At 47.5% G+C, this 26,731-nt stretch overlaps 7 protein-coding genes across 10 annotated transcripts in view; 6 read left to right on the top strand and 1 right to left on the bottom strand.

Moving 5' to 3' along the window:
- LOC121600078 (centrosomal protein of 135 kDa) overlaps positions 1 to 26,731 on the bottom strand; it is a 34,355-nt gene that overhangs the window by 5,087 nt on the left and 2,537 nt on the right. For both annotated transcript variants that reach the window (XM_041928377.1, XM_041928378.1), the window contains exons 4-6: positions 15,739 to 17,018; positions 15,467 to 15,677; positions 15,277 to 15,392 (exon numbers count right to left, since the gene is read on the bottom strand). In XM_041928377.1, coding sequence (XP_041784311.1) covers positions 15,277 to 15,392; positions 15,467 to 15,677; positions 15,739 to 17,018 — 1,607 coding nt within the window. The remainder of the gene's footprint in view (positions 1 to 15,276; positions 15,393 to 15,466; positions 15,678 to 15,738; positions 17,019 to 26,731) is intronic.
- On the top strand, positions 279 to 15,245 carry LOC121600080. Of its 2 annotated transcripts, XM_041928381.1 has the most exons (5): positions 280 to 1,580; positions 12,654 to 13,049; positions 13,140 to 13,299; positions 13,384 to 14,204; positions 14,438 to 15,245. In XM_041928381.1, exons 2-5 carry the CDS (start codon positions 12,661 to 12,663, stop codon positions 14,487 to 14,489), a joined length of 1,422 nt encoding a protein of 473 aa, XP_041784315.1. In that variant the 5' UTR covers positions 280 to 1,580; positions 12,654 to 12,660; the 3' UTR covers positions 14,490 to 15,245. The 2 variants fall into 2 exon arrangements, with proteins under 2 accessions (XP_041784314.1, XP_041784315.1); XM_041928380.1 differs by having other exon boundaries at positions 279 to 1,580; positions 13,384 to 15,245.
- Positions 17,393 to 18,805, top strand: LOC121600085 (luciferin sulfotransferase-like). 2 transcript variants are annotated; one of them, XM_041928385.1, is made up of 5 exons: positions 17,393 to 17,760; positions 17,823 to 18,171; positions 18,236 to 18,341; positions 18,420 to 18,501; positions 18,590 to 18,805. In XM_041928385.1, exons 1-5 carry the CDS (start codon positions 17,408 to 17,410, stop codon positions 18,708 to 18,710), a joined length of 1,011 nt encoding a protein of 336 aa, XP_041784319.1. In that variant the 5' UTR covers positions 17,393 to 17,407; the 3' UTR covers positions 18,711 to 18,805. The 2 variants fall into 2 exon arrangements, with proteins under 2 accessions (XP_041784319.1, XP_041784320.1); XM_041928386.1 differs by having other exon boundaries at positions 18,555 to 18,641.
- Positions 18,966 to 20,526, top strand: LOC121600087 (luciferin sulfotransferase-like). The gene is made up of 5 exons (XM_041928389.1): positions 18,966 to 19,377; positions 19,451 to 19,799; positions 19,864 to 19,969; positions 20,034 to 20,109; positions 20,178 to 20,526. Exons 1-5 carry the CDS (start codon positions 19,046 to 19,048, stop codon positions 20,293 to 20,295), a joined length of 981 nt encoding a protein of 326 aa, XP_041784323.1. The 5' UTR covers positions 18,966 to 19,045; the 3' UTR covers positions 20,296 to 20,526.
- LOC121600082 (luciferin sulfotransferase-like) lies at positions 20,647 to 21,966 on the top strand. Its single transcript, XM_041928383.1, has 2 exons — positions 20,647 to 21,139; positions 21,209 to 21,966. Exons 1-2 carry the CDS (start codon positions 20,802 to 20,804, stop codon positions 21,876 to 21,878), a joined length of 1,008 nt encoding a protein of 335 aa, XP_041784317.1. The 5' UTR covers positions 20,647 to 20,801; the 3' UTR covers positions 21,879 to 21,966.
- On the top strand, positions 22,304 to 23,913 carry LOC121600086 (luciferin sulfotransferase-like). The gene is made up of 5 exons (XM_041928388.1): positions 22,304 to 22,868; positions 22,961 to 23,309; positions 23,386 to 23,491; positions 23,555 to 23,630; positions 23,709 to 23,913. The coding sequence occupies exons 1-5, from the start codon at positions 22,537 to 22,539 to the stop codon at positions 23,827 to 23,829; spliced, it is 984 nt and encodes a 327-aa protein (XP_041784322.1). The 5' UTR covers positions 22,304 to 22,536; the 3' UTR covers positions 23,830 to 23,913.
- Positions 24,762 to 26,344, top strand: LOC121600084 (luciferin sulfotransferase-like). Its single transcript, XM_041928384.1, has 5 exons — positions 24,762 to 25,386; positions 25,471 to 25,819; positions 25,877 to 25,982; positions 26,054 to 26,129; positions 26,208 to 26,344. The coding sequence occupies exons 1-5, from the start codon at positions 24,971 to 24,973 to the stop codon at positions 26,329 to 26,331; spliced, it is 1,071 nt and encodes a 356-aa protein (XP_041784318.1). The 5' UTR covers positions 24,762 to 24,970; the 3' UTR covers positions 26,332 to 26,344.

Genomic DNA, 26,731 nt, shown 5'->3' with positions numbered 1-26,731 from the left:
ACAACAATTCTATTGGATCATTCTCAAGCGTGCTTCAAAGGAGTATTGATCGTAACTGTAAAATCAGTTTTCGATCGTATCTCCAATCAAGAAAAAAACGTAAAAAATTCCTTTTAACTTTTACTCTCAGCGTCGTGTCTGCTACTCTCGTAGTAGCATCTGCGGCTGACTCTTATGCTTCGTTCTGCTTGTCTTTCTTCCTCTGGCTCGTCTGGCTCGTCGAGTCTGGCTGCTCGTCTAGACAGCTTCTTTGCCACGAGAATTTCCTTCATCTCCCCCGTACTGGACTGTACTTCATATTTTTGCTCATCTATCCACAACCTTTTTTTATTCTCATACATCCATCAAACCTTCATGTCCGATCTTTATGCTCTCTCTCTCCTTCTCCTTCCGCCCTTGAAACATATGCGTTTTACAAACATAAATTCATTTTCTCATTCTCGCTCTCTCTCTCTCTCTCTCTCTCTCATCGGCAGGTTCGCTTTGATACCGTCTTTCACAATAGATGCTACACACGCGACGACGAAGCGGGCACAACTCCCGACGAGTGTGCTTCGACGAGTGACGTTTACCACCACCGAAGAAACACCAACCGCCCGACGAGAAGCGGACCGATCGTACGCTGCGCTCTGCCACGGATCTCGCAGTCTCGCTTGTGCCTTGCGTCCGTTGCGATCGTGCACGTTTTTGGGTTGGTCGGTTGGATTTGGTGGCAAAGTGGTAACCAGCAACGGATACATTGCGTGATTGTAGCTCGTCCAACCGTTGTGATCGTTTCATGGATTAGTTGCAGAATTTTGAAACAGTTTTATACGTCAAAATTTGATCCTCGATTATGAGCGAAGGATTTTCTTTCTTCCTCTGCGCGGCTGTAACAAAGAGAAAAGTTCTATCCAAACACGCCTAACGACGGTTGAAGATCATGAAGTTATCCTTAAACAGGTTTTCAACCGCCTGACAGAGCGTACCCGCTGCCGCCGCCGCCGCATCGTAGTGTGGTGATGATCCCTTTCAACCGCACACCCCACAAGGAATCATCTTGGTCTTATAGCCCTGCATTCTGACCATCCAGTGTCTTCCGTGTGCCTAGCGCAGTGTACGTGCCTTTAGGTGTATGGTTCTGTGCATCGACCGACGACTACCTGTTGTGTGTGTGCTTGTGTGTGCGCCCAACTGTCAACGGAACACGGGGTGTAAGGGTACAGCGTAAATCTGGCAAATGGTTAAGATTCCGTTTCATTCAACTTCTTATGCGTGTGTGCTGTGCAAAGTGTGATCGAGCAGCGATTGAAACGTCACGGTCAATACGCTCACCGTGCGCAAGAAACCCGTACACGGTGATCAAGTGATCAAAGAAGCGATCGTTTCTTGTACCGCTAATTAGGCAAAGTGCAACCAAAGCATGTGATAGTAGGTGCTTTAGTGTAACAAGTTTTCCACATTGTTTAATGTTCATCTAAAAAAGAATAAAGTATAAATCACCAACCGGAGAGCATTTGCGGTGCCAAACAGAAGCAACAAACGCAGCGCGCAGGATTGTCGGTGCTTCTTTTGCATGTTTCATGTGCTATAATAAATACGTAAGTACAGCTGGTTGGTTCTATTCTCTTACAGCCTTTTTTAAGCATCACTTGTTCCCCATCTTCTGTCCACGGTTCGTCGCTTGATCTTTCGTAGTCAAAGTCTTTTGATTAATTATGGCGATTGATCACCTCTTTTTTGTGGCACATGACTCACACGTAGCAAACGGGTTTCAAATGAAGCATTTCATTACCATCCATTAAGGTGACACACACACACACACACCCGTGGGGGACTGGTGTCGCCGGGAACCCATTCTAACACACCTCCGGAAACGTGCCACAGACAGTGCGCGCTTGTGCAAACAAAGCAAACGGTTCAAAGACCTAAGCGAAGCAAGGTCTGGGATTGTAAATAAACTCCTTTTTACGCCAACGTTCCAACGAGCACCATGTCGCGCAAAGGTAAAACACCGTTCGGCTAGAACGATGCGGCTCGCCGATCTCGCGCACATGACACATGGAACTGTCTTCCCCTCGCCAATAGAGAGAGGCAAAAAAGTCGATGGAAAGCCCAGGTAAAGTCCGATGGCTTGAATTGATTAGCATTAATTATCACCTTGGTATACTTGCATACCACTTGGTTGAGTAATGGAGATCTTTCTTTCTCTATTAACGTTAGAGCAAACAAATTGCAAGCCTTTAAGTGACAAATTGTTTGCCATTAAAAAGCTCTCTATAGATCACAAGAACACAAACTCCCCTACTGCTCACAGCGATATACAATCACTTTCAATCTATTTAGAAATCGAGCTGCCATTTCAACAGCACCAGACGAAACGTTGAAAATAAAAGGATTGCTGCTGATTGCTCACTTTTCACACTTCACTTTCCAAATCGAACACGATTACAAAAATCGAGAACCACTCCGAAAAAAAAACGGCAAACATGCAAGCACACTCGACATAATTACTTTCATCTGTGGCAAGATTCGCCCGGTTTCGTGTGTCAGAGAAACGATTAGCCGCCATAGCAGTTGCACATAAACGCGAGGTTCTGCTCGAGCTGCACACGTGCAATGTCTAGGAAAACGAAACGCTCAACACGTGCTTGCCAAATGTATGGCTTTCCCCCACATAATGTGCGCCTCATCAGACACGTATCGTTTAAGAAACTGATGCTGCTGGTGCCGCAACACGAGAGATGAAGAAAATTATTGACGATCCTCCTCTACCTTTCAAATGATGAACGCCTCCGCCACGATCGGATTTGTTGTTCAGCGCACACACATTGGGAAAGCTTTAATGCAGCAGCTTGCCGAGAGACACGCCTGTGGTGGTGGTGGTGATGGTGAAGTATGTTCAGGCGGGAGGAGAGGCTTGTATGCTCAACATGTCCGTTGCCGCAATGCATCTTCGTGCAATGCAACATTTGTTGTTAATGAGAGCTAGTTGCACAGCGGGCTGAACAAAACAAACAAACAAATTTGTAACCCTCTCTCTTCTGCAACCATTTCCCTGGCTCGCTTGCTAGGTGCAGCTTTACCCAAACACTAAACGAGGTTCGATTGAAGAAACTGTCCATAATGAAGACTCCCCCATCATCATGCGGTGTAAAACGAATTTTTAATTTCTATTTCACTTAGCGTCAGGCAAACAGAAACCGCCATTGCTAATGCTACCGTTTCGTTTCATTTCATTTTCCTTTCGATGCGGCGCTAAACTAGTAGCAGCACCGACAGCACGACCGATTCGTTAATGAACAAGGCCGTATTATTTCAAACCTTTAATTGAAAAAGCCGCGCAACTATGTTCGGCACATTTGAACAACAAAAAACATTATGCTGCAATGCACAGTGGCACAGTTTGTGCGCATTCAAAATCAAATCAATCAACAACATGGCAGCAATTATGGTGTTCGTTTTTTCGTGGATTTGTTTGCCACTTTAAGTAGCTTTTGGATAGTTTGAGAAGCAACCTGAGACGTGTTTTATATTGGTATTAACAACAATTATTGCTCATTTACTCACAACACAACAACATCACTTTACCTTGAACGGAAATCCTTGCGGATAACACACTTTCTCGATGATTTCATCACACCGTTCGCAGTGATGTTGTGATAGTTCATGCTTCTTCCTTGAACTGTCGCCCGTGCGATCCTACAGTGCAATCGCCCCTATCCTTCAGTTCTTAGTCAGACACGAAACATTAACAAATAAAAACCCGCAAATGCAACCTTCACCAATCGCGTGCATGATTTACCGTACCTTGACATGGGTTGTAATTTAAAATTTCTCCCACCTAAAATCCGTGCCCGATACAAGAGCCAAGGAAACAAAACGTACAAACTTGACAATCAAAATAAACACCCTCACTATTACGCCTTGGTACCATCACAACGACACATCACGCCGTCTACCCCGTATTGCGCAAAGTAGTCTGTCAACGGGGAATGACCGTGTTGGCGGCACGCCGGTGCCCTTGTTTAGCCGGCTGTAGAAGCACACGTTTTTTGTCACCATAAGCCGCCAGCAACATCTAACATCTGTTTGACAATGAGAGACACTAAACATACATTACACTTCACGGTAAGCAAAAGGTATCACATGCGTGATGCACTAGTGTATGAGTTGTGAAGGTATTGTTTGTACTTCTTCTGTAACATTCATCCAACGCTACCAGCATACGTAACGCGCAGTACCGCGTACATTGATAGCCTTGACTATCAATCCACCTGCTGTAATTTACAGGGCATGGCATGCATAATTTCCGCACACACGCAAGTGAAAGATTCATTGTCATTGCCCCGCAGAGAAACGTGTGCAGATAGAAAGGTCACTAAAGCGTTATAATTGACACAAGTGCAACGGACGATACAGTTCTATATGGAAAGTCTCACTGTCGATAGCATCAATTCGGTGCAGCGGGTAAGTTCGTGGTCTGATACGCTGTCGGTCCTTAGTTCCAGTCTCACATGCGACACACACATCGTAGCAGCAAAAATGCTACATAACATTATTTAATGCGATTTCCCATCTTTTCAATTGGATTTGTTCTATCCTTTAGTCTTGACACTCGCCCTTATCACAGTAAATCTTACTCACAATCAATTTCAGACCCTTTTTTGCTTAAATTTTTGCCTGAACACTCACAGACAGTATCATCTTCGCTAATAATTATTGCGATCGATAGAAATTATCGATCGTCAAAACCCATCTTCCATCGCAATTACCAAACGGATGTGAAGGCTTTTCTTTCCTTTTTTACTACCCCCACAACATGCATTTGAGCAATTTCCGATCACTCCGAACACTCACTGCAGCTTTGGCGGACAGACACTTTTTTCTCTCCAGCCGTTTTCCCCTCCCCCTTTTACACTTTTCTTTGACTGATTTCGTAACCGCCATCCATGACCATGGTCAGGAGGCCTTATGCAGCCCGGCAACCGCAAAGCAACCAAAATCTTTTTCGGAACGAGCCGCTTCAATATTCGATTCGGAACCACCACACGCTGCTGGTGTTGCATTTGCCAACCTCTACCTCATTTTTTGTTTCCATTGTACCGGTAAAACCAAGGCCTCATAATAATTGGCAACCAAGAGGGAACTCGGGAGAACCGCACAGACCGCACCGATACTACAAACGATCTTCGGCAAAAAAAAACTCTTCTTCTTTTACTTCTCAAGATGCAATCATCAATCGTGACTTTTATGCAATGCAACACACGAACAATGATGCAAAATGAAGAGCGGTAAACGGAAGAAAGCAATAACACCAAAATGGTAACAATATTCAATAAGCTGCAGCTCTGATTCGACATTGAAGGCACGCGAGAGGGAGAGTGAATATAGTTTTGCGAGCCGAATCGCCCAAAGAAAAACCAAAGCGGAGCATCAAGCGACGAACCTTTTGTGTGTATGTCAGTTTTTTGCAACAAATCCCCGACCGCTCCCAATCGGAGACACGTCTTCAATCATCTTCCAATGTAACTCCGAAGCATGAAAACGAGATGACGACGATCGAGTCGTCTGAATTCGTTTTCAACGAGAACCGGTTTACGGTTACATTATTTAACCGTTGTACCGTGCCTTTCAATCAGAGCTGTCTCTAGCCCTGCTGTACGACAATAGAGCTTTAATCGTACGATTGGAGAACGAATCAAACCAAAGGGCAAAGCCCACACCGAAAAACCGTGATCAAGTGATCGCATTACCATACATCGTGCATCGTGAAATGCTGTAGCATTAAAACGTACCACCACGCTGCGTCATATCCTATATCCCACTTTCGAGTCGTTGCACTTTCCTCGTGGTGCGGCGGTATAAAATATGTCAATCGAAGAATCGCTGCCAAAGAATCGCAGCCCGTTCGATTTGACACCTTTTTCTGCATTTGCATAAAAGGTTCGTCGCTTACCGTCGCGCGCATGCAGTCTTCCGTTTTATTTCTTTTGTTTGCAAACACATTTGACTCCACAAGAAGCGCGCGCACATGTTTCAGCATTGTTGCTATCATCATTGCTTGTATGTTGCTTTCTCCGTCCAAAGAGTTGAGTTGGCGGCACTCCTTCGCTAGCCGCCTCGTTTACAATTTTCTCCAATGAATGCATGTGTATGTGGTATGTGTGTGTGTGTGTGGCTGTGTGTGCGTTTACGATTATGTAATTGCACCAGACCGGCGGCATCAGGCTCGTGTGTACACTAGGTCGATTTGGAATATGCAACCGAAACGAAACTTGTTTCATCCCCCCAATGAACCCCAAAGAGGGGAAGCTCTTCTAGGGCGAGAGAGAGAGAGAGCGAGAGAGTAGGAGAATGCAAGCTTTTTCTTTGGAAAAGTGCCACCGCGGGAGTGACATTTTCAATCGCCACAATTGCACACACGTGCAATCGGTGCGCAGTACACTTTGGCACCTCACCGCACAACGTTTTTCCATGGCCATGATGCTGCGGAAGCACTATAAACTGTGCTTTGGAAAAAGGCTATTAGGCGACAAAACAAAACAGCTGCTAAAGCTTTCCTAGAGAAGGCTCTCCCACAAGGAACGGCGCGCGCTGACGTAACCCACGTTCCCTTCCTAGCCCGGTGTAGCACAACGTGTACCATTTCTTTGGCAATTTGAAAGTTCAAACTCTGTGCCACAGATTGCAAATTCCGTCCAGTGAACTCCCCCCGTTTTTTTGGTTTGTATGTCAGTGGGGGAAGGCGCTGGAAGGCACCGGTTCCTCTCTCGCTTTCCAGGGAAGCTGACGAGCGCACTACTGTGTACGATACCTGTACGTTTGGAGGGTTTTATAGCTTCCATTCCCCCGCTGCACCGAGGAAACTAGGTGAGCAACAGTGAACAGCTGTGGAAAAACAGGTACGATTTACCAGATTAAACCCCCTTCTTCCGCTCGAGCTGGATTATCACACTGTACATGCGGTAAATTATTGATTACCCTGAGGCTTAAAGCACAGTGAATTAAATAATCACATACACCTCGCTTCTGCTTGCTTCATTGCACTTTGGACAAACAAATGTAGAAATGAGGGTACGGGAGAAAGAGCACATATGTGGTTTTTTACACAAAACGCTACTACTTCCTCGATGTGGTCTATTTTTTCTACACACATACAAAACAAACAAGACCACAGCATTTAACTATCCTTCGGGCAGTAGCGAGGAGAAGCGAATTAAAGATTTACTGCCAAACGCGCAGCTTTCACTCGCACCCCACGTGGCCGTGTTTTACTAGTTGACCTCACTCCCGTACCCTTGCCTCAATATCAGCGGATATCAGCGGACACACAAAAAATACCATTCCATTTAAATCATAATTTGCCCACTATACAGGCAAAACGGAAACGGAATTGAGCGACTCTCGAAGGTATAATTCTTCCTACAGCTGCATGGGAAAACCAAGATTTCAAAGAATCGTACCTTTCCGTGGTGCTCTGACATCATCTAACACCGTCATGGACACGCAACCACCAGCACCGTAGCCTTGTCAGCTGCTGCGTCTCATTTCCCTCTCGCTTTCCGCTTCTTTCCGCCCCAATCCGGAGGAGTCCGCGTGAATTGCAAATTCAAGCGAGACACCGCTTAAAACAACTTCCCATCAGTCACACGGTCTCTACGGTCATGCCATATCCATTGTGTCTCTCACAGGCACACACCAAGGTCCACCAAACCCATTTTGCGCCCTTTAAAATGTCACAGTGGTTCAGGGAGACCGATGCCATTGCAAAAAAGGAAAGGAAAAGCGATGTTTTTTTTTTTGCCTCCCCGTCTAGCGAGGCGATCCGTGACGATTATCTCACCCCGCGAGACGATACAAATGTCGTTTGGAACCGTAAATCAAACAAACACCCTATAGAGTGCACATCCCCTTTTCCCTGGTGCAGGTGGGTGACACATTCAACCGGAACAAAAATCAATCCGTCTTTAAAAAAACGAGCACCTATTAAAGTGAGAGTTCTAAACGTGACACCGATTGTTGTGTATTGGGACACAATCGGCGATGTGCGAAGAGTAGAAGGAACAAACATTTTTGTTTGGAGAAAGTACAGCATTAATTTCCCCTTAATCGCACCCAAATGTGTGCAGCAACCGATGGAACGGCTATTACATCAACCAAACAAACGATGACTAAACCATTATTGTAATCTGAGCGCAGAAAAGCATAACCGGAAAACCATCATTGACTGACCACCGGATCTAATAATATCTGCGATAGCGAGGCACCCACCGGCAAGCTGGCGCTCCACGCTGGTGTAAATAATTTGCGGTTTTAATAATCACTTGCAGCGGCGTCGTGTCCATGGAGCGCGATATTAACACTTTTGAAGTCATCAGCAGACTAAGCCGAATGGTTTAGTTATTGATGTGGTTTTGTTCTCGCCCTTCCCCGAAAAGAAATAACTTCCGGAGGTGACGACGATACTCTGCTATAAAACAACAAAAAACATGCGTTTTAACATACTTTTTTATCTTATTTAATCTACAAAACATCTAAGAATTGCGAAATGTCTCCTCGCGCAGCTGCTTTCCCACGAGCGACGTTCGCTAATTGTCGATGTGCGCCCGCGGAACATTTGAAGTGTGGGACACGATCGTCATGCAATAAATCTCATTAAAAACCAGTCGCGAAATCGTTACGTTGGACGTAATTTATAGAATTGTCTAATCTGCATAAGCTGCTTTTTAATTGTTGAGTGCTTGAGCGCCCCCTCACTTGGATTCCATGCCTTAGACCAACCACTTTTTATAATCGTAAAAAAAAAACCATTGCCTCCAAGGCCGTTCGGAAAGTAGAAATGATTGCTTTTGGAGCAGTTCTACTTCTCCTGCGAGATTAAGAGAGCATTACCATTACGGTTAAAGCAAGATCTGGGTCATTGGAGTTGAAGAATTACGAGCATTTTTTTCCACATCGCTCCCAGTTTTGTGTTGCTGTTTAAATGCCAACGGCACGTGCCAGCCTTCCTTGCTGTGAACGGTAGGATGTAAGAGCAATGGAGAAGAGTCCATTGTTTGTCTGGGAACGTACTAACTAGTTCCCGAAACTGTTTTTTCGGAGCTCCCGAGGTGGCGACTTCCAAGCTCATTCACCTTCAGTTGCATCAGGTGTGCGACTAATCAGTGGGAAAACTCCGCTCCAGAGAGCTCTCTTCAACACAGGAGCGCCTTTCTGCACATTTCTATCATCACACGATCTTTCGCCCCCGTGCAGCTTTACTCTGGTCTGGAATGATGATGACAATAATTTCGAAACTAAGAGCCACACCATATAGCCACCAGCAGCAAGCACCGTCGGATTGCGTAACCTTTTTTTATCGCCGTCGCACTCTTCAATTGGTGCCAAGATTTGTAGGTCACGCCGGAGGCCTCCCCCTAGACGCGATGGAAAACGATGTACCACCACCGGCGCCGCCGGTCGCTGCCGATCGATGTCATGTGGGATCGGTTTTGGTACGATTCGTGTCTTTGACGAGTGACGTGCGCTCCGATGATGGGGCGGAGGTCTTTAAACGCTAAACCCCACAAGCTTCAGAAATGGTCGTTGATTGCACTCGGGCGAGGAGGAGACGATCGACAAACCGCTGGGTCATAAAAGAAAACATTCAACCTCTGCGCGCGTGTAAAGTGTTGTCTTTCTTCACAGCGTTATAAAATGAACGGACGCATCCAACCGTTCGATGGTGATGATGATGCTGATGATGAACGCCATCTCAAACAAGGTACTCGAACAAGAGATCGAACCATGCGATCTCCACACAGATCTGCCCTATCCCACTGGGAGACTGACCCGATAGGGTATATCTCGTTAGGATGTTCCCTTTGTGGTTGAAATTATGTAACAACCGAAAACCAAACCAGTGGTGTACCACCATTCCGGAAACCTCACAAATAGTACATCTGTGGAAGCCTCGAACCGGCTTTGATTGTGTGAGTATTGACAGCCTTTGCTAACGCGCAATTGTTCGCAACCGTCAGGGGAGGACGGTAACTACAACTTCCGGGTTACATTTGAACCATTGGGCATGATGATGATGAAGATTTTAATTTTCAATTTATCATAGCGCTTTTAACGCTTGCTCCAAAAGTAGTTTGCCCTTTTAGACATAAAAAAAATCTACCTAAAGGCGTAGGCAAACGCACTGATTTGGCACTGAAAGCTGTGAGATCTGGTCCTAACTAATGCTGTGCGTGTAATGCCCGTTTTACGTCATCGCTCGTTGGAACAGAGGACTGTAATCAAGTTGTCAGCAGTCGTAGATTTAGCAGTCACTATTAGCGACAAGCGGATCGTGTCCATGCTACCACTACACACACACACTTCCTAAGCAAACGCGCCAATAACAATGACAACGATATTAGTGCGTTTGACAGCGGAACAGTGTTTGGGGTGGTAAAGAAACAATCACCACACTCCGTTACAGCCAGCCACCAAAAGTCTAGTATTTCCATGTGGTTATAACATATCCTGTCGTTACCACCAGAAACGTAAGACTGACGTGCAACTGCTCAAGTGTTCCATTTTTTTACCTTTTTCGTACACGAAACGACACTAAAAATGAAAAGAAAAAGATTAAATTACATTCTGTTCTATATTGCTGTGGTTGGTGGTAAAAGTAATTACGAAAACAATTCACTTACGAGCATTGAGGCGCATAATTGGAACCAAGCCGGCAGCATCACATGAAACACCCTCATGATTTATTTATGACACACACACACGGTCATCGATCGTCGCGCAGCAAAACCTGCATGACCGGGTGTGGAGCTGACGGACAGTTTAACGGCTTCCGAACCCATGGCCTTGAAACTGCGCTGTTGCAGTTTACTACCGGTAATAAACGATACGCCTGCGCCACAGCCATTTTCTCCGTTCACTCCATGCGTAGCAGGCTCGTTTAAGCATTTAAGCATCGGAACACGGAGGCAGACGACGAGATCAAACAAAAAATGGAATGAAAAACGCCAAACAAAACCCCACATCTCGCTGCCACTCAGATTGCATAATAACTGGAGCAGATGACAACAACGTACAAAATGGCAAACAAACTGAGTTAAGCCCGTTTGCGTGGCATGGGGGGTGGTGCGAATTAGCGCAGATAAAAAGCGACAACCGTGCACCGAAATTCGTAAATATTACGCACAGCATTGTTCTGTTTTTGCGGGAGCATGCATCTGGACCAACGGGAAAACCCCTCTGGGGAGCACGGCACGATAGTGCAAGATTCGAAATGTAGGCCACCACCAGCCGTGCGAAATGGCACGCGGGATTGCTATTGGGCAATGGTCACCGACCCACCAACACATTCACTTTCCTCCGGGACGCATCGTGTACCACAATCGAGTATAAGCAAGCAAAAAAAAACATTAAAAACCGGTATTTAAAAACTACTTCTGTCAAAAATTGAGATCAACAGATGTTTGTTTTGCTGTGGGCCACCGCCGCGTAGCGCCACCTTATATGGAACACTCGAGCGCGATCGAGCGGGCGATGGCCAATAACACAGCAAGATATCGGAGGCAGCGCGCGTTAAGACGCATGCTGAGCGTCGGCTTCAAATGGATGGAAATTTATGCATCATCGTCCGGCGGCAATGTGGTACAATCAGCGATATTAGCTTAAATGAACCTTCCAAATTCACAAATCGATGCTGAAAATGGTGCTACGGTCCGTCAAGCCAGGGGGAACCATCTTATCACTTTACAAATGGCACTTAACAACCAATCCTTTTGCCTGCTGTGAGATTGAGATTGAAGATGAACATTTGAATCCTCTCTCTCTCTCTGTCTTTAGGGCGATTTAGGCTTTTGAGGCCGGGTGACATTGTCCGTATTCGCTAGTGTAATTTCGAATTTTAACTAGCGCATCTGGCGGCGGCTAGTGGAAGCTCTTTTTGATCATCGAGGGAATAATCGTGCCGGATCTCAAAATAAAGCATTATTCTCATCATTTTTCGACACTAAAATGGGTGTAATACTTGCACAACATATTCACCTATCAATTACAAAGGTTTTCCAGTCCAGTTTAAGTAAAAAATATGGAAAAATAACATATTTTCTGAAGCGGCTCTAAATAGTTTAACGGGCAATGTCCCCCGACCTTTAAGGCCGGGCTACATTGATCGTACTCCGTAGTGTAATTTCGAATTTCACTAGCGCATCTGACGGCGGCTAGTGGAAGCTCTTTTTGATCATCGAGGGAATGATCATGCCGGATCTCAAAATTAAGTAGTTTTTCCATCGTTTTACATTGCAAAAATGGATGCAATGCGTGCAAAACATGTGTATCTACGTTTTACAAAACTGTTCTTCTCCGATTTAAGTGAAACAAATTGCAAATTAACGTATTTTCTGGAGCGGCTCCAAATTGTTTGGCAAAATGCTTCGGTCAGCCGCCGCCAGATGCGCTAGTGAAAATCGAAATTACACTACGGAGTGCGGGCAATGTCCCCCGACCTTTAGATGCTCTATTGTCAGCTATCACGCATACAATTCAAATAAACAGGCGACTAGAAAACATGCACATAGCATCACTTAAGACTGATAGAGCGTCGAGTGTATCGTTGAGAGCAATAATTCCAATAATTACCAAATTTCCATTCTTTTTCCTCCTTCCCCTTACCAAACCAGCACTGTGATGAGGCATGCATCCGTATGGATGTGTATCCTGCTGACATTCTACAACCTGCAAGCGACGACGCTGGCCGCCATCGTGCCGCCGCCATGGAGCGACCCGAACAAGAACCCCTGCGCTAGCCAGCCGGGCGGCTGGCAGCTGCTCTACTGGCCGCCGCTCAAGCGCTGCTTCAAGATCTTCCAGCTCGGCTACCCGTGCCCGGACACGATGGAGCTCAGCCCGGTCGGGGCCGGCTCGACCGGGCTCGGCTCGACCGCCGAGTGTCGCTGCCCGCCCGGTACCGCCCAGTCGCCCCTCACCAAAAAGTGCCACAAACTGTTCGAGCGCGGTCCGTGCGACTTTGGCCAGTACTTTGCACCAATCGCCGATTCGGCGGGAAGGAGTGCCATGTAAGCAAACAACAAGGGGGGAAAACTGGTCCAAATTCTAGCTCACGTCATTCCTCATAATGCTCACATATTCCGATTCGTTTCTTACAGACCGAAACAACGCTGGGGTGTCTGCAAGTCGACGGAAATCTGTGACAGCGGAATGATCTACTGGCCGCAGGACAACAAATGCTACCAGATACACACCAAAGGACCCTGCCCGAAGGGGAAGCTTATCAGTCTAGATAACAACGGAATCGCACGCTGCAAGGTAAGCTCCCATTTCAAGCGTAGTTCGAAACAATTCCCTTCACTAAAGTGCATCTTCCTTCTCTTCTCAACACAACAACAACAGTGCGAAAATGAGGGCGATCTGAGCAACTACTTCCACGAGGATACCGAAACTTGCCATGAGTTTTTCACCAAAGGGCCCTGCCTCGGTACGGGTGAGCTGTTTCTTCCCTCGCGCAAGTGCGCCTGCCACGAGCGGTTGCCCCACTACCACAACGAAACCAACCAGTGCTACGAGCTGGGCACGATAGGGCCGTGCCCATTCGGGCACACGTTCATCGTCGCGGACAGCAAGCGCCACTCGGACGGGCCGAGCAGCGGGCTGAAGGCGGAGTGTCGCTGCAAGGACGGGTACGTCCAGTGGAAGGACGGCTACTGCTACAAGCTCTACACGCAGGGGCCGTGCGAGTTCGGTTCGTTCGTAACCGAGCCGAACGTGTGCACGCCCAATCCGTGCGAAAAGGGGCGGCTGTACTTTCCGCAGGAGAAAACGTGCTACCGCATCGGTGCGCAGGGACCGTGCAGCCTGCACCAGGTGGTCATCTTTGACTTTACCTCCCGCCCGTCGCTGGACGGCATCTCGTACAATGGGATGTGCGGCTGCTCGGGCGTCATCTCGAACCTGGACCAATCGTGCACGGACGAGGCGGACCAGATACCGCAGAGCGCCTGCGACAGCACGCCCGACATGGTCGAGGTCAACCGGCAGTGCTTTAAGCTGTACACGCGGGGACCGTGCGGCCCGGGCCAGTGGCTGGAGCCGAAGAAGATACCGACGCGCATCCGGTCGGCGGCGTGCGCCTGCCGGCCGGGCTACACGCCGTACGAGCAGCCGCTGGCCAACGGAGTGATCGGGTGCCAGGCGCCCAGCGTCGGCATTGCCAGGTACTTGAACGAACGGCGCCATCTACACTCCCGCGCACCCGGAAACCTAACACTTCCACTGTCCTAACGAGTCATCCCTTATACCCCATCCTGTCTACTACACCACAACCCATCCCTCCCCCTTGCGTGTACATTTGTGTGTTTCTGTGTGTTTCTAACACCTCATTTCTCATTGTCCTTACTTTCTTCTTTTCACAATCTTGTCATCTCGATTCACCCATTGCTTATGGCAGGTGGTTCATGAGCTTGCTTGGCTTTGGCACATCCGACCCGGACGAGTACTGAACAGCATCACCCACCCACGCCGACCACAAACGACGGAGACAGAAAACGCCTGAGGCTAAACCTTCCATTGCGCAGTGAAGAGCTTTTGCCATTTCCTTCATATCTCATTTTCATAAACGTCTTGTGCATAACGCAACAGCATCAGCCAGCTCAATGCACTCAATCTGTAGAGCTTCAAATGCACATTTCTAGAAAGCACCATTTATCCTCACTGGCTTAAATAACATCAGCTTTACTGCCGGCATCTTTCGCACACACACGCTCACTTTTCCTGTTTCGCTTACGGGCGTGCCCGACGGATTTGATCCAACCAAGTGTGCCATAGGACAACAAACTGGGCAAATCCTTTTACCAAGAGGGTCGTCTCACTGTAAATCGATTACTCACTATCCCTCACTTTCCTATTTAAGTGTGTGCGTGTAAGGATAATTAAGGATTGGATTATAAGGATTGCATCTGTAAAAAGGTTCACCGAATTCACCGAACTAAAACACACAGCACCAGTTTGTCGAAGTAGTGCAATAAAGCAGAAAAGATATAAATTGACCAGTTTACGAAACACGAGGCTATCAAGAGCGTTTTCTATCATACTGTAAATGCAAACACAATCCCAGTTCTCACAACAACAAAAACGAAAAAACTGCACAAGAAGAGTGCAAACGAAAGCTAAATGCACGTTTCGCAAGTAGACTGAATAGAATGTAAGTCATGTGTGTAGTAGTAGAAAGACTAAATAAATACTTCTAATAAAACCAATAAAACTACCTAATCTACTGTGCCCACTTACTCAAGCTTTTGCTGCATCCGATCGATTGTAGATTTCAGCTCTTTCCGTTTCGCCTTCAGCTCAGCAATTTCCGCTTCGGCAGCGTACAGACTTTCGGTCTTCTTGTCCAAATCCGTCTAAAATAAGGTAGTGTAAGTAAGGATTACAGTATTTTCACAGGCGCCCTTCGGGAGGCTTCTCCCGTACTTACTAAAAGCTTATCCTTTTCCCGCACGAGAGATGCATTCGAGGCTCGCAACAAGCTGATCTCGCCCTTTAGTCGACCAACTTCGTTCTGTGCATCCTCCACGGTACTGTCTACCCGTTGAAGCTTGCTCTCTGCCGTTCCAAGCTGCGTTTCGGTGCTTAGCAGACGTTGCTGATGTTGCGCAAGGGCACGCTCGGTTTGCTCATGAAGAATTCTGCAAAATTTAATTGAAATTAGTTATCATTCCTCAATAGGTACCTCTTCCTGCAACTTACTTCATCTGTGAGTAGGACAGCTTCAGCTTGCTGTAACTCTCCTCCAGCTCCTTCACCCGGGCCTGCAGCTCGCGGGACTCCTCCTTCAGAAGCTTCACCTTCATCTGGGCGGCAGCCTGTCCCCCCTGGAGGTCACGCTTTTCCGCCTCCAGCGTCGCTACCCTGCCACTGTACTCGGCGATTGCAGTCTCGTGTTTGGCCACCGCATCCTGCTGGCTGCGGGTGGAGAGCTTTAGCTTTTCCCGCAGTGCATCCCGCTCCTGCTCGAGCTGACGGACCTCACTCTTAGCCGCGTCCCGTTCCCGCTCGATACGGTGTATGGCCGCCTGCACGGAAAGTGACGACTGGCCCGAACCGTGCGAATCGGCCGTTCGCAATCGCCCCCCACCACCCTGGCTGGCCGTCGATGGCCGGTTTGACTTCCGCTGAGCGTGTAGCTCATTCTTAAGCTCCGCTAGCTCGTGATCCTTTTCGACACTTTCCCGCTTCAGCTGACTAACGACCGTGCGCTGCCGCTCTGCGTCCGAGCTGTACCGATCGCGCTCTTCCTTGGTGCGGCGCAGCTTCTCCTCCAGATCGCTACACCGATACTGTAAGGATTGTAGCTCCACCTGACTTTCGGCACTAACGCTGCCCACGGGCTGCTGATGCTGTGTTTGTTCCAGCGCGGCGTATTTTTGCTTCAACCGCGTGTACTTCGTTTTCACCTTTTCAAAGTCCGCCAGCAGCGACTGTTCGCGATCCTTCATTTCGTTCAGCTGTTTGTACAGCAGACGTTTTTCGTCCGTCGCTTGCTGGAGTGCCGTTTGTAGCATTGCATCCGACGGCCAGGTGGAGGAAGATATGGAGCTATCGGAAAGCTGCCGTACCTTGTCCGCACCGGGACCGCACAGCTCCAGGAGCGATTCGAGCTCCCGCACGCGAACCTGCGACTGCTGCAGCTTTACCTGCAAGTCCGAGTTTTTGCGATCATGCTCGAGCATTTTCCGATTCGCCTCGGACTCCAGCTTTATGGCGGCGCTTTCGAACTCGCGCAGCTCCTTCTCCAGCTGCTGGTTCTTCTCGGACAGCCGGCTCAGCTTGCGGGCGGTACGTTCCTGCGTTTGCTGCGCCTCGGTCAGCGTCTGCTGCAGTGACAGCTTCTCCTGCTGCAGCGTGGCAACGTCATGGCCGAGCTCGTTCACATCGCGGTAGCAACAATCTTTCGCAAGCGCTGCTGCTGGCCGCCCTCCGGCAAACAGTGCGCCGAGACGTTGAATTTCCCTGTCGCGGGAATTAACCTGCAACGAAAACAGACACAACAGCAAACACATCCATTATAAAAAAAACAATCCAATGACTCAAGAGGAAGAAGGGGAATTTACAGCTTGAAGGTGGAACAATAAAACCCACCGGGGGAGGCAACAAAGTTCCAGCCCGGCACAGAGTTTGAAAACATTAATTAAATTCAATGAATCTCGGAACCTGGAACGAGAGAAACCCGGTCTCCAACTGCACTTTTGCATTCTAACACCCCGCTATTAGTCTAGCCACGCATTTCTAGCCTAGCGCCTTATCAGTTGTTTACTACCTGATAAATCGACTTGCAACTTTGACTAAACATTCGCTATTTATACGACGGTCTTAGCAAGGGCCGGACCTTACTTGATGCAGTGCCCGTAGTAGGTCCATGAGGATGGCTACATTCACGTACAAACCACTCACAACCGAGCTAGCACGAGCGGTCCAGGTACCAACCAACGGTCCACTGGTAGAAGTGCATCTAAACGACACGTCCAACCTCCCCAAAGGCGATGGAAGCCGAACAGCGGCTGCACCGGCTCACTGTGTGCTAAATGAACACTACAAACAGTTCGCCGAGCGCATCCGGAACCTCACCGTGTACGAGGACGACTTGTGGATCGTAACGGCACCGAAATGTGGCACCACCTGGACCCAGGAAATGATATGGCTGCTCGATAACGCGCTGGACTATCAACGCGCCTCAGAGATCAATCTAATCCATCGATCAATTTTTATCGAGTAAGCTTCGTTCGTGTTGCTTGAGTCCTAACATTTCTGATCGCTTCACTAAATGTCCTCAGATTCTCTGCTCTAGTGCCCGGGTTTGAGCAAAACACGACCGCGCTGGTGGAGCAGATGAAGCGTCCGCGGCACATTAAAAGCCACCTGCCAATGGCACTGCTACCGCAGCAACTGTGGACCGTTCGACCGCGGATAGTGTACTGTGCGCGGAATCCAAAAGACATGGTGACCAGTTTCTACCACCATTATCGCCATATGCACGGGTACACCGGGCCCAAGGATACCTTTCTCGAGGCAATACTGCACGATCTCGTTATGTTTCAGCCACAGATACCGCACACGCTAGACTTTTGGGCGCTACGCAACGAACCGAACGTTCTGTTCTTGCATTTCGAAGAGATGAAGCGGGTAAGATAGGAGTCGTTAGGTCGCTCAATGTTTGAATGATAATTTAATTTCCACTCAACAACAGAATATGGCTGCGGTGCTGCAGCGAGCATGCGAGTTTCTTGGAAAATCATACACGCAGGAAGAACTGCTGCGTCTGGAGCAGCACCTATCGTTTGACGTCATGAAAAGTAAGTAAAAATCGCTCTTTAAAGAACTTAAGAACAAAAGACATTTAATCATGTACGACCCTTTTTCCTCACTTTTAGCTAATGATTCTGCCAATAATTCTATACTGTTGAAGCTGATGAAATCTATTTCGGCAACGGACGACAAAAAGGACAGCTTTCAGTGAGTTTTGTACCAAAAACAACAGTATCTGATTAGAAATTACATCTAATTAGAATCAACAAGCAATTTTTCCCCCACTTATCTCCAGGTTCATGAGAAAAGGAATGGTAGGCTCCCACAGGGAAGAACTGTCCAGCGAATACATCGAAAAGCTGAACGCCTACATTGGACGCCATTTACGAGGAAGCAGCTTTAAATTCCATGAGTGAAATATAACTACATTGTTGCGACAAATATTCTCTAAAAAGAAAGCTCCTGCTACCTACGACGCCGATTTCATATAGAGTCTTTAGCTCCAACACAAGAGAGCGTTTTGTTTTTTTGTTTGTACTTTTTTGAGAATGGCAAAACATTGGAGGAATTTGTTGCTTCGTGATACTTCAAGGTCACCCAAAAAACACACAGAAACTGGTTTTTCTCCTGCGTTCGATTCATTCGCGCAGCAAAACTGCACTGAACCTGTCAGTGTTAGTTGCGCAGAAGCGACAGTGCGATCATCACAAGCAATCGTTTGTTAGAGCTCAATTCTCAGCAAATAGTTAGTATGTTCACGGTCAAACCTTTGGAGTCGCCTTTGGCCAAAGCTGTGGAGGCACCGATGCACGGCAGCACGGTCGAGGTGCACCTGAACGATGGCAGCTATCTTCCGACCGGCGAAAAGCCTCGCAAACCAACGCATTGCGTACTTACGCCGAAGTTTGTTACGCAAGCGGAACGCATTCACCACTTGACGGTGTACGATGATGACGTTTGGATATTGAGCTTCCCAAAGTGTGGGACCACCTGGACGCAGGAGATGGTGTGGCTGATCAGCCACGATCTCGACTACCGGACAGCGTCCGAGGTGAACCTGCTCGATCGTTCGGTATTCCTGGAGTAAGACATCCCACTGCCAAATTGAAGAACCATTAGAATATTATTCAAAATCTCCACCCAATATGTACCATAGGTTTTCTGCCTTCGTGCTAAACTACCCCGGCGATACGATCGAGCAGGTGGAAAAGGCAACCCGTCCGCGACACATCCAGTGCCACCTGCCGATCGCACTGCTGCCCAAACAGATCTGGACCGTACGCCCGAAGCTGATCTACTGTGCCCGCAATCCGAAGGATGCTTCCGTAAGCTTTTACCACCACTATCGCCATCTGCACGGTTATCGCGGGACTAAGCCGGACTTTCTCGATGCCCTCCTAACCGATCAGATACTGTTCGGACCGCAGATACCGCATACGCTCGACTATTGGAACGTTCGGCGAGAGATGAACATATTGTTTCTTCACTTTGAAGAGATGAAAACGGTAACAAGTGATTTCCAATGAAGAAGCCAATAATTATTTTAACAGTAATGTTTCACACTTCCAGAACATGGATGATGTACTACGTCGTGTTTGCAGATACTTTGGCAAAACGTACTCCGACCAACACCTAGCCACATTGGAAAATCATCTCTCGTTCGACGTCATGAAGAGTAAGTGTTAGCACCGGTGGCCAGCTGTTTTTGTGTGATAAGTAACATCATTTTTTCTTTTCAGACAATAAGTCTGCAAACAACTCATGCGTTTTGGAGCTAGTAGAATCACTCTCCGGCAAAAAGGTGGAGAATTTTCAGTGAGTGTGTTATATGCTTTAATTTAATTTCTTAAAATGTACTAAAATAACTGCAATTTACATCACAGATTTATGCGCAAAGGCAAGATCGGTTCACATACTGAAGAATTATCTGAAGAGTACATAAAACGGTTTGAGGTATACATAGCAAAACATCTTGAAGGAAGCGATTTTAGATTCAAGTAGGAATCCAATGCATACTGATTGATTCCAAATCGGAATCCAATTTCCAATCCAAATCCTCGGAAATAGTATTCCTAATCAGATAATTTCTTCTGCGTAAGCATTTCACTATCCAGTTACTAAGTGATTGCTGGGATGGCGATAACCACGTGCTTTGTAATGTAGTAAACGATGAAAATAATAAAACGAAATGAAATGTTTTGAAAAGAAATATAGTAAAATTTCAAAAAATCATTTAAATAAATCGCACTCAATCTGGCAGCACTGGACGCTATTGCGGCATGCCCCACAACACCCCGTAACTGGAATCGCTAGCACCCATACAACGACCATGCCGCTGAAGGTTGTGATACGAAAGCAGTAGATAGAGAGAACGCGTTAAAAACAAGTCACTTCTCCGTTTGCTCGCTAAATATCATCCCCAGCAAGTTGGCGTCATTCGTTTCCTTCCGTTCAACTGTGTAAGATCCACATTGTAAGCACAGTCATTCGGCAGCGAATTATCCACGATGACGTTCGAGTACATCGACATCGAAGATCCCGTCTTTAAGGCTACCTGTCGCGAACGTAACGAGGAAGACTACGTCCTCGTGCGCTGCAACGACTACGCCAACGTGCCGATCAACCTTCCCAACTGGACGCCGGACCCGGTCTGCCTGTCGCGGCGCTTCGAGCAGATAGGACAAACGATCAAGGACATGGAAGTGCGACCGGATGACGTGTGGATCGTAACGTACCCCAAGAGCGGCACCACCTGGACCCAGGAGCTGATCTGGCTCGTCTGCAACGGGCTCGACTTCCAGCGAGCGAAAGACGTCCCGCTCGATGCACGCTTTCCCTTCATTGAGCAAGTCTACCTCCACCGACACGATCCCTCCGCCGAAGCATTTCAATCGATCGACCTCCTCTTCCACAGCCTCTCCGGACTGCGCGACCTTCCGGAACCGTTCAATCCGTTGCGCGATGCACTCGCAATGTCATCGCCGCGCTTCATCAAAACACACCTGCCGCCAGCCTTCCTACCGAACGCGCTCTGGACCGTTCGCCCCAAGCTTGTGTACGTGCGCCGGAATCCCAAATCGGTTGCCGTCTCGTACTACCACCATTCCGTCTCCCTGCACTGCTACCGCGGTACGCTAGACCAGTTCGTGCGCTCGATGATGAACGAGCTGGTGTACTACTCACCGTACCACAAGCATCTGATCGAGTACAGTGAGCTGCGCTACCCGAACATGCTGTCGCTGTGCTTCGAGGACATGAAGCGTGATCTACCCGGTGCCATTAGGCAGGTTTGCCGCTTTTTCGACAAATCGTACACCGACGAGCAGCTGGCAGCGCTCGCCCACCATCTCGACTTTGGCCAGATGCGTCAAAATACGGCCGTCAATCGCAGACAGTGGATCGAGTACAATCTCCAGCAAACGAACCGGCCGGACCGGGTGAACGACAACGACATGCAGTTCATCCGGCGCGGTGAGACGGACGGCTGGAAGAGGGAGCTGACGGGCGAGCTGATCGAGGCGCTCGATCGCTGGACGTTGGACAGGGTCCCCAAGGATAGCAAATATGCGGCCCTGTTTCAATGACTTTGAAGGGATAAAAATACGTAAAAAAATCAATTCTAAATTATAAATGGCCAAAAATTTCAAATAAATCACATTAAACTTAAAAATTCCAAAAAAAAAAAGGCCTATTACATGTCTGATGACTTTCAAACACACACGCTGCTGCATCGCTCACAAACCGTAACCACTTTACTTCCGTATTGATAAGAACCGGTCACCGCTGATGCAACGCCCATGCACTTGGCCACTCTTATCGCAAGGGCTCTGTTCTTGTAACAAGAAAACAAACAGTAATATGCCACACCGCCCTGCTATAAGCCCTTATCGTTTGCGGTTTGTTGACATCGGGGTTTACTTCTTTTTCGCTTTCTTACCTCCATTCCCCAGGCTAAAGCCTACGATCCTCAGCGATCAAATACCTCTCTCGTTACAGTGTGTGTAATAAACAGCAGACAACCACCATCGTCCCACGTCTGTTGCGGTTTCCTTTCACTATTGGACCTTGGACCTTTACAGAACACATGGATAGTTACCGCAAGAACTGACCATTGCGCAGAAGAAGTTATTGCTCTAGTCCCGCTGCTTTACACTGCTGGACGGTGGTGTTTGAGCACATAAAAAGGATTTCAGTTTCTGTCTGACCTTACAACCAAATACAACACTTACAACAACCAAAGCAATGGCCAGTGCGTTCACCATTACCGATATCGAGACGGATCTGGCCTGCCCGGGTGCGTCCTCCTTCGTCCAGATACAGTTGAACGATCTGACCGATTATCCGTTGGCCTCGGCCGGCGGCAGTACGCCACCAGCAGCGATCGTGCCGGCCAAGTTTCGCAACTACGCCGATCAGGTGCGCGACTTCCGCGTGTACGACGATGACGTGTGGATCGTGACGTACCCAAAGTGTGGCACCACCTTGACGCAGGAGATGGTCTGGCTGATCGCTCACGACCTGGACTATCAAACGGCCCGTGACGTCAATCTCAACACGCGATCCCATTTTCTGGAGTAAGATCGCGACCATCAAAAGCTCCAAGTTTTTTCCTTTTTGAATATTCACACAAATTGTACACTATATTTGGTGTGTGTGTGTGTTACAGAATCGGAGCCATTGCAGACAAGATACCGGTCGATACGGTGACGGTAGCAGCCAGCATGAAGCGTCCGCGGCACATTAAATCCCACCTGCCGATGGCGCTACTGCCCCGCCAGCTGTGGACGGTAAAGCCGCGCATCGTGTACGTCGCCCGCAACCCGAAGGATGTGGCCGTGTCCTACCTGCACCACTATCGGATGATTATGGGCTACCGGGGCACCAAGGAAGCCTTCCTCGATGGGCTGCTCGAGGATCGGGTAATGTTTTGTCCACAAATTAGGCATGCGCTCGATTTTTGGACGCTGAAAGAGGAACCCAACGTACTGTTTCTGACGTACGAAAGCATGAAGCGAGTAAGTGTTGACGAGTTTCAAATATTTTGGTATTATTAATCATACAAACTGTTAACATGACGCATTAACACAACAGGATCTGCGAAGCATTTTGCCCAAAGTGTGTACCTTTTTCGGGAAAAGCTTCACCGATGATCAGCTGGATGCGTTGACCATGCATTTATCGTTCGATGAGATGAAGAGTTTGTATTTTAAAAGTAAGCAAAGCGAAGACACTCTGTGTAACTTCCGTCTTTTTATTGCAGAAAATCCATCAACAAACAACGATCAGATGGTACGAAGTGCGATGAAAATGAATGGCCGCAAAGGGGAACAATTTGAGTGCGTCGAAACCTCCCGACCAAAAACATGCCAGATCTTACTAACACCACTCCGGTTCTAATTTTGTTTTTTTGATAGGTTTATGCGAAAAGGAATTGTTGGAGATTTTCGAAATGAGCTGTCGGAAGAGTACATCGAGAAGTTTGATCGCTTCATCGAGCAGCAGCTTGCCGGTAGTGATTTCAAGTACGATTTATAATACTCTAAACTAGTGTTGGGTACATCTGATTAGGATTAATGAATCTGAATGAATCTTTGAAATGATTCAATGAATCTGAATCTAAATCTTAAAGATTCATGAATCTCCAAAGACTCGTGAATCTCGAAAGATTCATAAAACTCGAAAGATTCACGAATCTCAAGGCATTCGTGAATCTCCAATGATTCATAGAACTTTAGCTTCCCATTAGTCTTCTTTTTGGTGTAACAACCTACGTTGTCATGTCAGCCTATACAGGCTTTCGAGACTCTTTGGAAAGCACGATGCGATCGGATAGTTTGTTTTGCTATGGGGAGTCGGTCCTTGCAAGGCTTGAATCCACGACGGGCATGTTGTTAGGTGGGATCGCGTGCAATCACAATATTTTGACAATCATACATCACTAAAGATTCACGAATCCCTGGAGATTCGTGAATATTAAGAGATTCATTAATATTTATAGATTAATGAATCTTTGAAGATGTATGAATCCTTAGAGATTCGTTAATTTGTAGAGATTCGTGAATCTGTGAAGATTGGTGAATCTGTAGAGGTTCATGAAACTTTGAAGATTCGTTAGTTTGTAGAGATTCCTGAATCCTTGAAGATTCGACTCGAGATTCGATTCACTCATTACTGAAGATTCATATGAATGAATCTCATCAAAAGATTCATGAATCCCAACACTACTCTAAACTGTCAATAAATAAGCGCTCAGGTTTGATTACACGTTTTGCAAGAAAATACGAAAATTCAATAAGCGAAAGAAATTGGCAAACACTCACAAGCAGCGCGACACCTGAAACATTGCCTACATTGGACGTGTCTAATATGTAAAGTAAACATATTACCCCTTGCAATGATTGGCGCCCTGTAATAGTGGAGAACAGTTAGGTGCTACCATTCGAACAGAAAGTGCATACGATCCTGTACAATGTGCGCGATTATGTAAATTAAATAAATCACATAATCAAAACTCCAAGTTTTCCCTTCAAATACGCTTTAGCGTGCAACGTTTGCTTCATGATTTATGATGCACAGTAATAGCGCGTCAACAAAACGCGTCCGTTATCAATGTTTGTGGGTTTTGCTGCTGCCAATGTAAACCACCACCAACCATCGCCCACATACGATCTCGGTAATGCCTATATTCTGCGCCCTCATATCACAGTCTTGCAACGGCGATCGACTGGTGTGTGCACACCAGGACCATACGAGAAAACAGATGGCATCATTTACATTTACCGACGCACCGAGCGATTCAGCGGAACGTGGGTACGATTTCCGCAACACGCTCATACAGCTGACCGACCTAACGGACTACCCGCTGGCCGGGCGTCACAACGTACCACCGGCCGCAATGTTTGTGTCTAGCAAGTATCGCAACTACGCCGAGCAGGTGCGCGACTTCCGCGTGTACGAGGATGATGTGTGGATTGTGACCTTTCCCAAAAGTGGCACCACCTGGACGGAGGAGATGGTCTGGCTGATCAATCACGATCTGGACTACGAGACGGCGCGTAATGTTAAGCTCAACACACGCTCAACTTTTCTGGAGTATGCGCACTGTTTTGTTTTGGTTCGTGGGAAAAAAAGGATATTCATTTGTTTGCTTTGTTATCCACCACCACCCCGTTTCAGATTCGGTGCAATTGCGGATCGTTACGATGTTGATACGGTCGCCCTCGCCGCCAACAGTGAGCGCCCGCGGCAAATCAAATCCCATCTGCTACTGCCGCTGCTGCCGCGCCAGCTGTGGACGGTGAGGCCGCGCATCGTTTACGTCGCCCGCAACCCGAAGGATGTGGCCGTCTCGTACTTTCACCACTGCCAGACGCTGGTCGGCTACCGGGGGGATAGGGGAGCATTTTTTGACGATCTGCTGAACGATCGCATAACGTTCTGTCCGATGATACAGCACGTGCTGAGCTTTTGGGCGTTAAAGGACGAACCCAATGTGCTCTTTCTCACGTACGAAAGCATGAAAAGGGTACGTGTGTTAAGCAATCTCTTTGCAAACCATAATTAATTGTCTTTTTGTTAACAGGATTTGCGGGGCCTTCTACCAAAGGTGTGCCAATTCCTGAACAAATCCTACACCGACACCCAGCTGGACGAGCTGGCAGTGCATTTATCGTTCAGCGAAATGAAAAGTAAGTGGCACATTCTAACCGCCTAATTGAGCTCCTTTCAACGTATTTCCCTTTTTTTAACTGTGTTTCAGAAAACCCTGCCACCAACAAACACGACATGGTACAGCACACCCTCAGGTCAAACCAACGTGAAGGTGCACCGTTTGAGTGAGTGTAATTGTGCCGCAAAACGGCACCTTCCTTTCGAGTTATTGAAAACCCTTGCCCTTCTTTTTGTCTAAACAGATTCATGCGCAAAGGCATTGTGGGCGATTATCGCAACGAGATGCCCGAGGAGTACAGCGAACGGTTCGACCAGTTTGTGGCAGAACAAACGGCTGGCAGCGATTTCAAGTTCGACTACGAATAGCCAACTCGCACAGTAATGCTAAAATCGTCCCCGATTCATAAACAGTACTACATAGATTGAGCCAAAGAAAGATTGCCACTAGAAACCAGATGAACCAGTTTGCCGCGTGCACCAACAACTCTCACCCTATCCTTCCTCATCCTTTCGCTTTCGCTATCTCCCATCCCGTGGTCGTTAAACTTGCGCTACTTATCGGTTGCGCATGCCCACCCCGTCATCGTGCATGGCGTTGCCCTAGGTCCATGCCTCAAGAAGTCAATTATCTGCGCGTACCTAGATGCTCGCACCGTTTGCAATCTTCTTGCCTTCCGCAGAGAGAGAGAGAGGGAGGAAACGATAGTTTCGCACTCGGTGGTTGGAATGCAACTGACCCCCCCAAGTGAATCGATCGCAAATTGCA

The sequence above is a fragment of the Anopheles merus genome, chromosome 3L, assembly GCF_017562075.2.
Source record: "Anopheles merus strain MAF chromosome 3L, AmerM5.1, whole genome shotgun sequence".
Classification (NCBI taxonomy): domain Eukaryota; kingdom Metazoa; phylum Arthropoda; class Insecta; order Diptera; family Culicidae; genus Anopheles; species Anopheles merus.
Note: the sequence above shows the minus strand (reverse complement) of the source record. Positions and strands in the feature narration are given on the sequence as shown.

What these genes read in the sequence shown, in the direction of transcription:
- LOC121600080 (XM_041928380.1), top strand. Translation starts at nt 12,661, where the DNA reads ATGAGGCATGCATCCGTATGGATGTGTATCCTGCTGACATTCTACAAC. An exon ending in TCGGCGGGAAGGAGTGCCAT is followed by an intron (nt 13,050 to 13,139) that starts GTAAGCAAACAA and finishes CGTTTCTTACAG; the next exon opens with ACCGAAACAACGCTGGGGTG. An exon ending in ACGGAATCGCACGCTGCAAG is followed by an intron (nt 13,300 to 13,383) that starts GTAAGCTCCCAT and finishes CAACAACAACAG; the next exon opens with TGCGAAAATGAGGGCGATCT.
- LOC121600085 (XM_041928385.1), top strand. Translation starts at nt 17,408, where the DNA reads ATGAGGATGGCTACATTCACGTACAAACCACTCACAACCGAGCTAGCA. An exon ending in ATTTCGAAGAGATGAAGCGG is followed by an intron (nt 18,172 to 18,235) that starts GTAAGATAGGAG and finishes ACTCAACAACAG; the next exon opens with AATATGGCTGCGGTGCTGCA. An exon ending in ATCGTTTGACGTCATGAAAA is followed by an intron (nt 18,342 to 18,419) that starts GTAAGTAAAAAT and finishes CCTCACTTTTAG; the next exon opens with CTAATGATTCTGCCAATAAT.
- LOC121600087 (XM_041928389.1), top strand. Translation starts at nt 19,046, where the DNA reads ATGTTCACGGTCAAACCTTTGGAGTCGCCTTTGGCCAAAGCTGTGGAG. An exon ending in ACTTTGAAGAGATGAAAACG is followed by an intron (nt 19,800 to 19,863) that starts GTAACAAGTGAT and finishes TCACACTTCCAG; the next exon opens with AACATGGATGATGTACTACG. An exon ending in CTCGTTCGACGTCATGAAGA is followed by an intron (nt 19,970 to 20,033) that starts GTAAGTGTTAGC and finishes TTTTCTTTTCAG; the next exon opens with ACAATAAGTCTGCAAACAAC.
- LOC121600082 (XM_041928383.1), top strand. Translation starts at nt 20,802, where the DNA reads ATGACGTTCGAGTACATCGACATCGAAGATCCCGTCTTTAAGGCTACC. An exon ending in GCACGCTTTCCCTTCATTGA is followed by an intron (nt 21,140 to 21,208) that starts GCAAGTCTACCT and finishes CCTCTTCCACAG; the next exon opens with CCTCTCCGGACTGCGCGACC.
- LOC121600086 (XM_041928388.1), top strand. Translation starts at nt 22,537, where the DNA reads ATGGCCAGTGCGTTCACCATTACCGATATCGAGACGGATCTGGCCTGC. An exon ending in CGTACGAAAGCATGAAGCGA is followed by an intron (nt 23,310 to 23,385) that starts GTAAGTGTTGAC and finishes TTAACACAACAG; the next exon opens with GATCTGCGAAGCATTTTGCC. An exon ending in ATCGTTCGATGAGATGAAGA is followed by an intron (nt 23,492 to 23,554) that starts GTTTGTATTTTA and finishes TTTTTATTGCAG; the next exon opens with AAAATCCATCAACAAACAAC.
- LOC121600084 (XM_041928384.1), top strand. Translation starts at nt 24,971, where the DNA reads ATGCCTATATTCTGCGCCCTCATATCACAGTCTTGCAACGGCGATCGA. An exon ending in ATCGTTCAGCGAAATGAAAA is followed by an intron (nt 25,983 to 26,053) that starts GTAAGTGGCACA and finishes ACTGTGTTTCAG; the next exon opens with AAAACCCTGCCACCAACAAA. An exon ending in CGTGAAGGTGCACCGTTTGA is followed by an intron (nt 26,130 to 26,207) that starts GTGAGTGTAATT and finishes TTGTCTAAACAG; the next exon opens with ATTCATGCGCAAAGGCATTG.